This window comes from Etheostoma cragini, chromosome 5 (assembly GCF_013103735.1).
Source record: "Etheostoma cragini isolate CJK2018 chromosome 5, CSU_Ecrag_1.0, whole genome shotgun sequence".
NCBI classification, from domain to species: Eukaryota; Metazoa; Chordata; class Actinopteri; order Perciformes; family Percidae; genus Etheostoma; species Etheostoma cragini.
The window spans coordinates 6,656,777-6,670,623 of record NC_048411.1 but is presented as its reverse complement, the minus strand read 5'-3'; the positions used below and the strand labels follow the sequence as shown (position 1 = coordinate 6,670,623).

At 40.6% G+C, this 13,847-nt stretch overlaps 1 protein-coding gene and 1 long non-coding RNA gene across 7 annotated transcripts in view; both read left to right on the top strand.

Annotated features, from left to right (window-relative positions):
• Window positions 1–6,948, top strand: part of hdr (hematopoietic death receptor) — an 11,539-nt gene extending 4,591 nt beyond the window's left edge. Inside the window, exons 2-10 of one of the 6 annotated variants that reach the window (XM_034871910.1) lie at window positions 973–1,126; window positions 1,272–1,400; window positions 1,530–1,641; window positions 1,797–1,888; window positions 2,068–2,166; window positions 3,784–3,824; window positions 4,934–4,996; window positions 5,757–5,793; window positions 5,998–6,948. In XM_034871910.1, coding sequence (XP_034727801.1) covers window positions 973–1,126; window positions 1,272–1,400; window positions 1,530–1,641; window positions 1,797–1,888; window positions 2,068–2,166; window positions 3,784–3,824; window positions 4,934–4,996; window positions 5,757–5,793; window positions 5,998–6,293 — 1,023 coding nt within the window. In that variant the 3' untranslated portion in view covers window positions 6,294–6,948. Of the gene's footprint in view, window positions 1–972; window positions 1,127–1,271; window positions 1,401–1,529; window positions 1,642–1,796; window positions 1,889–2,067; window positions 2,167–3,783; window positions 3,825–4,906; window positions 5,168–5,756; window positions 5,794–5,997 lie in introns of all 6 variants that reach the window. The other 5 variants (XM_034871905.1, XM_034871909.1, XM_034871904.1 and 2 more) reach the window with 5 other exon arrangements.
• Window positions 2,266–3,671, top strand: LOC117944799. The gene is made up of 3 exons (XR_004656662.1): window positions 2,266–3,212; window positions 3,284–3,289; window positions 3,592–3,671. It is a non-coding gene; the product is annotated as an uncharacterized LOC117944799 (long non-coding RNA).
• Window positions 6,949–13,847: the final 6,899 nt, after the last annotated feature.

Here is a 13,847-nt window from a genome sequence, read left to right as displayed (position 1 = left end):
TTCTTAAGGCCAAGGGGCACTTTAACAGGATACATAGTATCCTGGATCCATAAAACAACTTGTTTTTAAAAATAAAAATCTGCCTGCCTCAATGAGAATTTAACATAGGGGTGTGTCTACTTATGCCCCCTGTATTTTAAGGAAGAACATTTATTCATTTACAATACATTAGTCATTCACAAAGAAAACTTGGTGTCATTAAAAGGTTGGATTTAACTTATTTCTGTGAATTACGGCATTTAGATACATTTCTAAAAGATTAGTTTTTTATTCCTCTTTTTAATCAACTTTAGCTTGGCTGTTTAAACTCTCTCAAGTCACTGTATGTCACTGAGGTCAAGACCTTTCCAACAATGTGTTTGCTATAGTCCTACAACAACGTTTTTATTTGTACATTTCATGGAGACCACTTTGCAGGCAATAGCCTCCTTTTTTGTCCTTAGAGGGATATTTTCCTTGAGTTCAAATGCTTCACACGTAACACTTGACATATTTTATCATACAGCCGACTTATACTTACAATAAAATAACAGCATAAACACATTGATATGTAGCCAGATTGAAGCACATCACACAGCCACAATTTATCCTTTGAGTAGACTTTCCATGCACATCTATCACAATGTGCCAGAGTCCAATGGGACTCAAATAGCATCTCAGTCAGTTTGACTTTATTATCAACAATTCCGGGATTATCAAAATGAGGGCTGCAACTAATAATCATAACCATTATTGATTAGTTGGCCAATATGTCTCTCTGTTAATTCTTAGGTCAATAAAATATTTGATATTTAATTAATCAATTCTAAGTGGAAGTTGACCAATTTAAATGCTAATGAATTTTAGAAATCTTTGCACATCTTTGCACTAAACATTAAATAAATTGATTCTAAAACAAAAAGAAATCAACCCATAACTACAATATTTAGTGTTTTTAACATGTTGACTGTTCTAATTTTTTTTTCCCCAAAGGCTTTTTTGACATTGACTTGGCATCTCAAACCCATGGGGGCATATCCGCGCTCTGGCCTCAACTTAGTAGGCAACAGGACAAGGCGGGATTTCCCCTGCAGACCAGACCTAGAGTATCTGGATGGTAACATCTGCTGTTTATACTGTCCAGCTGGTAAGACACATAGAGCCACACTTGATGTAGTCCACTCAGACTGAAGTTCTGTCACTGGATCGAATCAATAAAGTGTGTGTGTGTGTGTGTGTGTGTGTGTGTGTGTGTGTGTGTGTGTGTGTGTGTGTGTGTGTGTGTGCGCAAGGTACACGTAAGATATCGCCCTGCACCAGTGCAGGAGAGCAGGGGAAGTGTGAGGAATGCGACGATGGGACATACACTGAGCACGCTAACGGACTGCAGCTGTGTTTGAAGTGCACACGGTGTCGCTCAGGTAATTGCTTGCCGGATTTACACTATTGATTGGAATGACTGTGGGAAAAAAATCCATATTCAACCTTTTCAAAGTGCCCCGTGCATAAACTCAGACTTAACAAGGTCTTTTTTCATGTTGCTTTCTCAGATCAGGAAGTTGTAAGGCCATGTACTCCAACTCAAGATACTGAATGTCAGTGCAAATTGGGAAGATTTTGTGCTCCTGACCAAGCATGTGAGGTGTGCAAGACGTGTTCAAGGTGAGTCTATGCAGACCAAACAGGACACACCTGATGCTTGGTTAAGATTTAATGATGGAAGAATAATCCTTCTTCATGTCACTTATATCTGAATTAAAGACAATTGTTCTTAAAACAGCCTCATTAAGTTGTATTCCTTCATGCATATAATTCAGTTGTGAAGAAGATGAAGAGATGGAGCGGGGTTGCACCTCTACTTCCAACACAGAGTGCAAGAAAATCAAGAGCAATGCTGGCTTTGCCTCAGGTACACAGCACAGTGGATCCTAATGCCACCTGAAAAGCAAAACATTTATTTTTATTTTTAAAGACAAAAATGCATTCGACTTTACACATGACGCTGCAACACCAGAAAAGCAAAGTATGAAATGTATTATCATTAACATAATATGGTGCTAATGGTTGTCAATATTGCTTTTTTATCAGCAAAGGCCTCTGTGATTGTGCCACTTGTACTGGCTGCTGCTTTGGTTATTGGTGGGATAATCATTACTGTGTGCAGAAGGAGACGTCGTAAAGCAACAGGTAGGTAAAAAACTATTTCTAGGAAAGATACTGGCTGGGAAATATTTAAAACCCTTCATTTCCAAGTTTTCTTATAAATGAAATGTCCAACAAACAGTCCAAAACATATACATATTCAGTGTAATCTCAAATCGGACAAAAAAGAACTTCGTAATGTTTGTCCTCTAATAAAAATAGTTGCTGATTATACACTAGTTGATTAATCAGTCAAGTCAGTTGGTTCAGCGCTAAATGGTTCCAATTTGATTTTTTAAAACGATGTGTACATATAAGGAAACATTATGGCAGGGCTCAAGCGCTTTTTTATGAATTTTTGTATGTAGTTATAAAGGACATCGCAACTTAATTAACATTTCTGTAAATGTGCCAGTGTTGGCCAGCTGGCAAATTTTTCACTGTATTCCTTTGGTAAGATGTTTTGAGACCAGAGCAAAAGCTTGAGCTGTGCTCTCCTAACATTCCTTTTAGGTCCCTTATCTGTAGTAATAAGCACCTCTACGGTGCCTATTGCTTTGACAGGTCTTCTTCTTTGATGCTGATGTTTTTTTTCCTAATCCAATAATCAATGTACTCAACATCAACATAAATGTACAATGTTGATACTGTTGCAAATCAGCAAGCATGGCTTCCAGAGACTTAGCATTAGCCATATTTGGTTGAACATTGTCGACGTACTGTTTTACCCACTTGTTCTGGCTGTCCAGTGGGGCATGTTGTGAAGCTCTAGCTTCTCATTTGCATTCAACACACAGGGATTAGGCTACAGAATATTTAATCAACTAAAACAAGCAATGGACTTACTGTCAAAACTTTCAGGTAGAACTTGCGTTTTTAAATGGATGTGACTAGGCCTGAAACGACTCATTATCTGATTCACTGGGCTTGTCATTATCTGATTCACAGGGCGTGTCATTATCTGATTCACAGGGTGTGTCCGACAGAAACATGTTGGGTAGTAAAGTCTTAGGATGAGCAGTCTTTGACGCACATGCGCTGTGCTCAACACAGCCTTTCCAACATGCTGCATGGTTTTCTGTAGCAATATGGTCAGAAACCTGCTTTGCTGGACTACAAATATTAGGTATGGCATTGATTGTTTCAGTTAATGATCACACAGCAGCAGGTGGTACAGCAGTTGATGTGCTTACACTTTTTACTGATGTTTGAAAAAGGTGTAGTAGGATAATAAAACGTAAATATCAGATTGGCCTGCAAAGTCAACATGTGAAAACACTGTCTGTAACGATGTATGTTGTCAGTAACAAACTTGAAACTGGACTGCATTCAGTTGTTGGCAAGTAACCCTTTTTCCATTTGGATCATGTCATGACAAGCCATTTGAAGGTAAATTTCCTGGTCTCTACCGTTTGCACTGCTGTTGGTAAACTCCACTCAATCTAGCACAAATAAGTGTCACACGGTCAGGTTTCAGAGCTGACTTATGAAAATGGATCTGACACCACTGATTGGTTTGGCCATAGGTGCTGAAAGAAATGTTTGTTCCCTTTTTGTTTAATGAGTGTTGATTTATTCATAATGGTGAATTTAATTTACAAATACTTGTTGTAAAATGGCTCCTTTTGAATTGCATAATTCTCTTCTCCCATACTTTTTCAGATACTCAGGGAAATGTACCTGATGGTCAAAAAGCTGGACTGGTGAGTCACTGATGGTAATTTCATGTGCAGTTGCTTCAGTATTGGGTCTGGACGTTTTCTCCAGAAAGGAGTGCGTTCCATCTACTGTAAAAATAAGTGTTTGTAATTGATCACACGTTTATTCTCTCTCTTGTGCACATGTTGTCCAGAGGCAATACGCAATTGCCGCTGCAGACGGGGGAAATGTTACTTTTTAAGCATGCAGTGAATGCTATTAGCGCTAATGCAAACCTGCGCCCTGCTTTATTTATTGATCACTCTACTCAACAACCTATAATGACAAAGTGAAAGCATGCGTTTGCAAATGTATTAAAACACAAAACATGAAATCTCATTTACATAAATATTCAGATTCTTAATTCCGATTGGATAAGACACTTCTGCGGACTTGCATCTTCAGGTCTCTCCACAGATATTCTATGGGGTTTTAGTCTGGGCTTTGGCTGGGCCAAGCTAGGACAGTTAGAGATTTGTCTCAAAGCACTCCAGCGTTGTCTTGGCTGTACGCTTTTGGTCATTGTCGTGCTGGGAAACTTCGTTGTGCTGAGAAGCTTCACCATAGGGATGGTATTACCAAGGATTTAGGCAGCTGTAATGCTTAGAGTTCTGCCCAAAGTGAATATTTTCTCCAAGCGGCTTGTGACTTCCGTCTAGCCACTCTACCGTAAAGGAGGATTTTGAAGTTCTTAGAGAGTTGGGTTAGCACAGATGGAAAACAACGTGAGATCCAGGAAAGATGTGAAGGAGAAATCATAAAGAACTAGGAGTAACTTTGTCATTATGGGTTCTTGATTGGGTAAAAACTACAACTCAAAATGTGCAAGTGAAGGGGTCTGTTACTTTTTGCAACCACTGTATACTTCAGAATGTACTTAAAACAAGGGCCGAGCAGGACAATAAAGTGATAGCTGAGACTAAAGTTTCCTTAGATTTTGATGGATTTTATACAAAGAATGAAGACAAATACAGAAGCCCATACCTAATGTACAATAGACTAACAAATATATAAAAGCTGTATAAAAAAAGAATCTTTCTTCAAACTGACATAAATTATATCTGTTTGAACTATCCTCATCCCCTAGCATTACAGTCAAAACCGTTCCACTAAGGAAAGGAGCAACGGAGAAACCCCAGGGCAGAGCTGCTCGAATCTGATCCTGTCCCGGCAACTGGTGAGAGACAAATCCTCGGCCGGCATTGAGGAAGAGCGCAAAGTGCTGTGTGAAAGCCTCTGCAGCTCGGCCAGTAACTCCCAGCACAGTCTCACTGGCCTGCCCTGCTCTGCCTTCCCTGCATATCCCCCACCAGCCAGCCCCTTGGTCCCCACCCAAGCCAACAGCAGGGTGAGACCCAACAAGCTAATTTCCACCCCTGCTTCTATGCTTGCTTTCCTTTTTGCTTATTTCCTTCTCACCTGGTTACTTCTATAGAGTATTTTTTTGCTGTCTTAACAGCAGACATGCTCCACCGTCTGGTTACACTTGTCTGACTCTGCTCCTCCTCCCAATTCTCCACTTTGATTCTAACATTACAAAGGGCATGAAACGCATGTTACTATCACAAGTGCATAAGTCTATGTGAGAAACATTGACTTTTATTTCAAAATTAATAATGGCCATTCTCTGTGTTCACCTTCTGATTTTTTGCAGTTCAATAACATGTTATGCAATATAATTGTTGTTGACCCACTGTGTCTCTCGGCTAGTTTGAGTTACTGTCAACTATTGTGAAACATGCCTCCTGTAGTGTCATATGTTTGTGTTGATAATGTTGCTAATGATAACATGCGAGTCATCTTAAGAGGGTGTTTTTGGACATGCCAAGCAACTAAATCATTAATGAGTTTTGATCACCAGGACTTACATTTTCTGACTCATTAATATTTGCAATAGACTTCTTTGATTAATTATTGTTCTCTCTTTTGTCATTTAGGAAGATAAGCAATTTCCCAAGCTTGTTCCTGTGAATGGTAAAGTGTCTTTTACTTTTGTTCCTTCTTTCAAACAATAGACCCCTCCTTATGATCACACAGTGACAACACTGGTACACCTTTGTTAAAAACAGGGGATATTTCAGTTATGTACAAGTTCTAAATGTTCAAAATCACTTAATAATGATACATTTAACTACAATGGTGACTGCATACCTGATAGGTCTTTATCTTTGTTTGTAGGTGAAGAGTCTCTGAGGAAATGCTTTGAGTATTTTGAAGAAATAGACTTCTGCTACCACAAGAGATTCTTCCGGCACCTTGGGATAATGGACAATGTAATCAAAAGCAAAGACCACCTTCTCTATGATGACAAGATCCATGAATTGTTGAACATTTGGGTGGAGAAAGAGGGCAGAGAAGCCACCTTAAATGACCTGCTAAAAGCATTACTTGATTTAAATCAAAGGCGAACAGCTGAGTCTGTCAAGGAAAATGCTGTTCTCAATGGTCATTACTTTTGTGATAATGAGAGTTGAATTGTTCAAGAAAACCCCTCGCAAACAGCACTCGAGATGACAAAGACCGCTAACCTGTTCCCTGAAACAATTTGAAACACACCGGAATACTGTTTGTATGAGCGTAGCAGAAGGCAACTTCCCATAGTGGTCTTTTGGCATAAATAGTGAATGTGTTCAGGCATTAAAAACTCATGGTGGGAGGTCTTTGTTGGAGTAAGCTTAAGTATTGTCCATACTGGTTGAATAAGCACCTCTGAAGGCTACCTACTGTCCATAGTGGTCTTTTGTTGAATAGTAAATCTATTTGGACAAAAAAAAGCACATAACTCTTACATTTACGACGTGATCATTTTACTGAAGCTGCTGCTATTTCAGTAAGGGCATGCAGGTAATGCAGGGCATTGTTTAGTGGCTTAATAATAGTCATTCTTGACCTTATATATGTTCCAAAATGAGCTTGAATTCAGTTTTTTTTGTACTTGTTTATCTTGTGTCTTATTTATCAGGTGGGAAAAACATTTTTCCTTAAAATGAGACCAAATCTTAAGACAGGTTGATTGTTACACCTAGTGAATGTAATGTTCATCAGACCTTATGAATTATGTCGTAATGGCTGCACTGATTGAGCAATGGAACATATGAAGCAACAAACATAGTGCCTTGTGATCAGTTGTTACAAGATTATATTATTATGCTGGACAGTAGTTATGTTTGAGTGTAAAAAGTATGTGCTCTGGCTGACTGTATTATAAAATTGTTGATAAAAAGTGTTGCCCTATTCAAGGTTCAGCTTGGTTGTTGATTTACAAAAGGATGTGTTAGATAATGATTAATTGATTTTTGTGTCTGTGATGTATTTCTGATGTTACAGTTCTGCCATAATCCTGATCATAATGACCTCTCAAAAGTTTACAAAACCATAAAAGGTTCTACGGAAGTGCATCAGTTTAGCTTTGTAGTAAGAAGTGCCTTGACTACCTTTTTTATAGCTGGTAGTCACAATGTTACATACTTATACTTTATCACTTACTACTGAATAGTCCGTTTTCTCTCTCACTTAATGGCTTGTAGTGTTTGTCAGCCTATTTTATTTGAAAGGTAAAGTAAAACTTATGTGTAAATTAAATTAATAAACACTGCCCCTTTCTCCGTTTTTCTTTGTTGGAAATTACATGGGTTTTGTGGTCAATACATCGTGTTTTGGTTGGTTTTGTGGGGAATTTTGCACTGATGGCAAATTCTACTTGAATTGAATATAATTTCATTGCATTGTAAATAGTGTTGGCCAGTGAGCTAGCTAGAAAAGTTGGCCACACCCTTGTTAGTGCATGAGGAAACAGTCAAAATGTCCAATGTTCACTTAAGATAGCTGCAGAATGGAATTTATGACACATGACATAACGCTTTATAAATTTATTCAAATCGGATATCACTGCTTCTTTGGAGAATATAATACACATACACAAACACATGGAGTATGGGTTTTTGAAAAGATTTAGTGTTAAGTGTTGGCATACTGGATATAAAGATTGTAAACACCGCCAAGAACAAAAGGAACCTATTCAGTACTGTGCACCTTTAGCCCTGATAGCAGCTGCTACATGTTATGACAAGGTTAAGTGACATCTCAGTTGCCTTATTTGATAGATCCTCGGTTGAAATGCAAGTTGTTCTGTCTCTGTCCTGTGAAGGTCGTCTCAAAGCTCTTATATGTGCTCAGAGTAGCAATCATTGAGGAGGAATCAGGGAGCTATAAGTGAGGATACATGAGAGCAGCGTTCCCAGAAGCCGTGCAGCTCAAAGGGATGGTAATTCATGTGACACTTAAGCAGAAATGACATCTCATCCCTCTAAACACATTTGCACTGTTAGCCTCTCTCCTCTTATAAGTTTCTTGCGTCTCTCCCATTCTTCCTTGGTGGGACAGAAGTTGTACCCAGGGACTCAGCAGGGAGCTTGTAGGCATTAGCACTTCCTGCAAAAGACCAAGGTTGATTTGTGGATGCCCCTTTCTCTGCCGTGGTTGAGATCATTCCAAAGGTGTTCTGAGGGATAGATCTTTTATAGCATTTTCATCTGGCAAATGTAAAATGTACATCCACACATTAATCTGGATCCATGAGTTGCTCAGACATTTCGTTATTTCTGCAGTTTGCTGCCTAATTTTCTCCTTCATCCACATTCAGCAGGTTGAATAACATGCTGCGCTAGCTGTTCACTTTACTTTTTGTTTGTATTACATTAACATTTGGAATATTGATGGGATAACCATGTCTGTTAATTCAGATACAAGCCCTACAGTGTGTTCTCAAAGCCAGAGCATTTAATAGAGCTGTCACAGAAACATGCAGCTAAATTATACCTCTGTTGTAACAAATCAGCTGTCTGACTCTCATGCGTCAAGCAAATGCTCCCTAGTAGCTCTTAGAACATTATTAAACATTCTGTTGCGGCTGTCTTGTGTATAAGCCAAATAACCACTCAGAAAATTTCAAGGTACGCATCTTTTAAAGATCTGAGAGCTCTGCTGCCACAATATACTTTGTAACAAATGTGTTTGCATTTGAAAATTGAAAGTAGTCTGTGCCCTTAAAGAGCTCTGCCTTTGCAATACAAAGTAGTTTTCAAGGACAAAACTACATGCATATATACCTCTCATCCAGTTTAAATGTTAGATGGTATGGGAATGTAACTACATAACCACGATTTCCATTCACACTGGGTGGTTCAAAAATGAGTGAAATCAAAACTGAGATATCCAAAAGGCAAAACAAATAACACCTGCGTCAAACCAGTTGTAACACCAAAACGTGAATTACTTATGCATTCATATCTTAATCTGAGACTGAGAGAATGTGATTAATATGTGAATGTAATGTAGCAAGGATAAAAAATACAAAGCTTACAAAGCTTTCATTTATGTCAGTGACAATGCAGCATCTCACCTGAGATGTTGTAACAGAAACATTAATATATAGTTAGTTAGCTGCTCTGTGAGGCTAAAATGCTCCAGCAAAGAAATCGAAATTGGTTTTCCGTCCAAAACCTGTTTCTGACCCTTATGGTGAAGTGCATTTAAAAATGCTACTGGCCAACATACCCACAATGATTATTTTATTTATCTGATGGTAGTGCTGTATGAAAAGTTGGGGATTAACATGGTCACTAGGAGTCAAATAACAACCAACTGACTGACACAGCCACCCCTAAATCTGTGTCATTAGCATGGCAAAAACTACTTTAATCGTTTTGTACCCAGGTTCTAATCAGCCTCCAATAACCTGCAAAAAAATCAAACAAACACCTCAAGGTCTGGGATCACTACTTAATTACTTTTAGCAATGTCCTGGTTCGATGGAAAAGATAAGAAAGATTTTAAATGCACTGACACTAAATAACTAAGAAGTCTTTTCTGTAGATGATTGACTTCACGCATAGAAATGAAAACCCAACCTAACACTTTATTTAAAAAAAAATACATTATTGCAAATGTCTATCAATGAATGTAACACTTCCATTTACTAACCCAAAATGTCTTAAAAAAAACAAAATTGTATCTGACACGATCCTCCAACTCTGCAGGAGGGAAAGAGCTCATTGATGAGATAGTAGAAATGTAATGCCAAACTCAGGCCTGAAGTTAAGAGGTCAGCCCGCTGTCCACCATGCTCTCTCCCATATGGCCGCCAGTGTGGAAACACACCGCTCTCCCGTCACACCCGCGCTGTCTCGCTCACAGTCTACCACACAGTCCCACAGTACAGCTATGTTAACAGAAAGGTTAAGAGGTTTTCAGATTCCACCATAAAAAAAAAGAACAAAATAATTCCCTGTTCAGGATATTATTTTCTTTTTCTTTCAGAGCTACCCTCTTGCTGTTTCTCTCTCTGCAACAGGTTCAGAAAAGATGAACAATAAAAACAGCGCTGCGCCATGTTCTTTACGTCAAGCTCAGCATAGCATATGTAATTTAACATTGGCCACATATATGTCTTCCATCCATCCATCCATCCATCCATCTTCCTCCGCTTATCCTGTATCGGGCCGCGGGGGCAGCAGCTCCAGTAGGGGACCCCAAATTTTCCTTTCCTGAGCCGCATCAACTAGCTCCGACTAGGGGATCCCAAGGCGTTGTCAGGCCAGGTCGGAGATTTAATCTCTCCACCTAGTCCTGGGTCTTCCCCGAGGCCTCCTCCCAGCTGGACTGGCCTGGAACACCTCCCTAGGGAGGCGCCCAGGAGGCATCCTTACCAGATGCCCAAACCACCTCAACTGGCTCCTTTCGACGCAAAGGAGTAGCGGCTCTACCCCGAGCTCCTCTCGGATGACTGAGCTTCTGACCCCATCTATGAGGGAGACGCCAGCCACCATCCTGAGGAAACCCTTTTGGCCGCTTGTACCCTGGATCTCATTCTTTCTGTCATGACCCAGCCTTCATGACCATAAGAGAGGGTAGGAATGAAAACTGACCGGGAGATCGAGAGCTTTGCCTCCTGGCTCAGCTCCCTTTTCGCCACAATGGTGCGATAAATTGAATGTAATACCGCACCCGCTGCTCCGATTCTCCGACCAATCTCACGCTCCATGGTCCCCTCATTTGCTCTCGCTTAGGTCATTCAGAGATTGGAAGGCCCTGAGAAGACACCCCCTCACCCCATACTCCCGCAGCACCTCCCACTGTGTCTCCCGGGGGACCTGGTCATACGCCTTCTCCAGATCCACAAAAGAAATGTAGACTGGTTGAGCATACTCAGAGGCCCCCTCCAAGATCCTTGCGAGAGTAAAAATCTAATCCGTTGTTCCACGACCAGGATGGAATCCGCATTGTTCTTCTTTAATCTGAGGTTCAACTATCGGCCGAACCCTCCTTTCCAGCACCTTGGAGTAGACTTTACCAGAGAGGCTAAGAAATGTGATACCCCTGTAATTGGCACACACCCTCTAGTCCCCGTTTTTTAAAGAGTGGAACCATCACCCCGGTCTGCCACTCCTAAGGCACTGTCCCCGACCTCCACGCAATGTGAAAGAGGCGTGTCAACCATGACAGCCCCTCCACACCCAGAGGTTTCAGCATTTCTGGACGGATCTTATCAATCCCTGGGGGTAGAGGTTTCTAACTACCTCAGTGACTTCCACCAGGGTAATTGATGACAATCCCCCATAATCCTTCAGCTCTGCCTCTACCACAGAGGACATGTTAGCTGGTTAATATCATATTTTTTCAGAATAACCGTTTTTACTTTATCATAGTCATGAGCATCATCGACATCCATGTGCACATAGGCCCCTCTGGCCTTTCCAGTCAGCAGTGGGAGGAGGCGAAAAACCCAGTCCACTTTTGGCCACCGACATGCTACTGCAATTCTCTCAAAGGTAATTAGAAAATGTTCAACATCATCATTTTCAACATTTTCAAGTCTAGGCTCATGAAGAGATTGAGACTGACCTGCTGAAGATATATTGGGGTGGAGAGACTCTGGAGAGGGTGGGGTTTGGGCCTTTGGGTGATTCACAGTCAATTCATAGCCCTCAAAGGGATCTGGCACTATGGTAGCAGGCTCTGGTACTGGAGATGTGCGAACTTCTACCTCCTGCTGCAGAAGACGAAACTGATGCTGTAGTGCTTTGAACTGGTACTCCTGACGGTTTGCTTCATCTCTCAATCTTGCTTCCTGGGCCTCCTGTTGACCCAAAAATTGCCGCATGATTCCTGCCAGGTCACTCAGCATTGGCTCTCTGCCATCTTCGCCCGCAGCGCTTGATGCTCCATTTAGTGCTTCGCCTTCCATTATATCCTCACCGTCCACCCGATGTCCTCTCGCTATATGGGTTGCCTCAGTCTCTTTATTCGCTATCTGGCCGCCTCTTGTCACTCTCCCTCCTGGCATGCTTCACCAAAATGGAGAAAAGCAAAAATGGCGGAAAATACAAAAAAAAAACTTGGACTCCTCAACTGGCTTACCCCACCACTGCCACCATATGTGAGGGACCAAGCAGTTAAGCATGAGGAGTCACAAGAGAAATTTAAAAAGTAAGAGTTTATTTCCCAAAAATAGTTCAAACAAAATAAAGGTAATGCTTTGGGCCCTTAAAAGAGGTCAACGAAACAGACATAACTAAGGCGAAGAACATAACAAACTCAAAAAATACAACTGGCCCCCTAACAAAGAAACAAAGGGACTTATATATATTGGCTGATCAAACCAATTTAAACACACCTGGGGAGACAAACAATAACTACAAACTAACTTCAGAAACAAATAATTATAAACCTACCTAAAAATGCATTTCAAATAACATCGTTTTATTTATCTTAACTCAACAAAAATTACTTTATATAAAATCTAAACCCCAGAATACCTACAGCGAGAATAAAACTACCCCCCCCAGACATATCCAGCAGTGGTAGTGTCCAATTAGGCCACCTCCCCTATAAAGCTGCTCTCTCTCCAAGCGCCACCCCTTTTCAAGCCATCAGACCTGAATCTCTCCCAGGCGTGGACTCCAACTGGTAAGCTCAAAAGGAAACTGGTTATATAACAGTTTGACAATCAAAAAGTAACTAATAATGTGCGCTTGCTAAAATATACTTTCTTCTAAATCAAATAAAGTATGATACATGTAAAATGAAACAAGTGTCCTGTAAGTTATTTGTAACTGAATAAATGGTTGCAACAATGAAGAGGTATACACAAAATCATATCAACTAAACCTAAGGGAAAATATAAGTGCATGAGGTTACTGCTCTTACGCTGGTTGTGTGGCCATGGCTGTGGCCATCACAACCCTCCTGAGGTGGCAAACGGTTTTCCAGAAATACTGTGTGCCGACCAGAAGTCATTCTCCATGTCTTCTCCGAACTTCTCCCACGCCCGCTGCTTTGCCTCTGTCACAGCAGAGGCTGCAGCCCTTTGGGCCCGGCGGTACCTTGATGCTACCTCTGGAGTCCTCCGGGATTACATATCCCAGAAAGACTCCTTGTTCTGTAGGAGTCCGCCAAGTGTTTAGCGGCTGAGGACATTGAGGTCGCAGCAGAGGAGAGCCCTGCTGCAGAGAACGGAGAGGACTCCTCGGCCAGGAAGAAAAAGAAACGAAAAGCTGAGGTAGAAATCCAGACAGAGGAAGCCCCTGCTACAGATAATGAAGCTGAGGAAGTGAATTTTCCTGCCAAGAAGAAGAAAAAAAAACGTTTATAACTGGAGATGGGAATTCTTACACAATCAGTCAAGTGCTGAAGGATCCACTAGTTGGATTCACATTAAAAAAGAAGAAAAACATTCTAATCACATACACAGCTGACTGCAAATGCCAGTCTTTGTTGATGAGTCATTTGAAAAGTATAAATATGCAACTTGTATATTGATATTGTTGTAAACAGTTGTCATGCAATATGCGTATATGTTTCTGGCATTTGCTACATGTTAGCTTAGTCTGTTACATCATTTAATATTAATTGTGCAGCACGCATTTTTGTGAAAACAGCATCTAATTGGTTTGGTGGAAATCAGTCAAATACTTTTCTGTTCATTTGTGAACATTTGTCAGTTAATACTTTACCTGATTTAAATATAC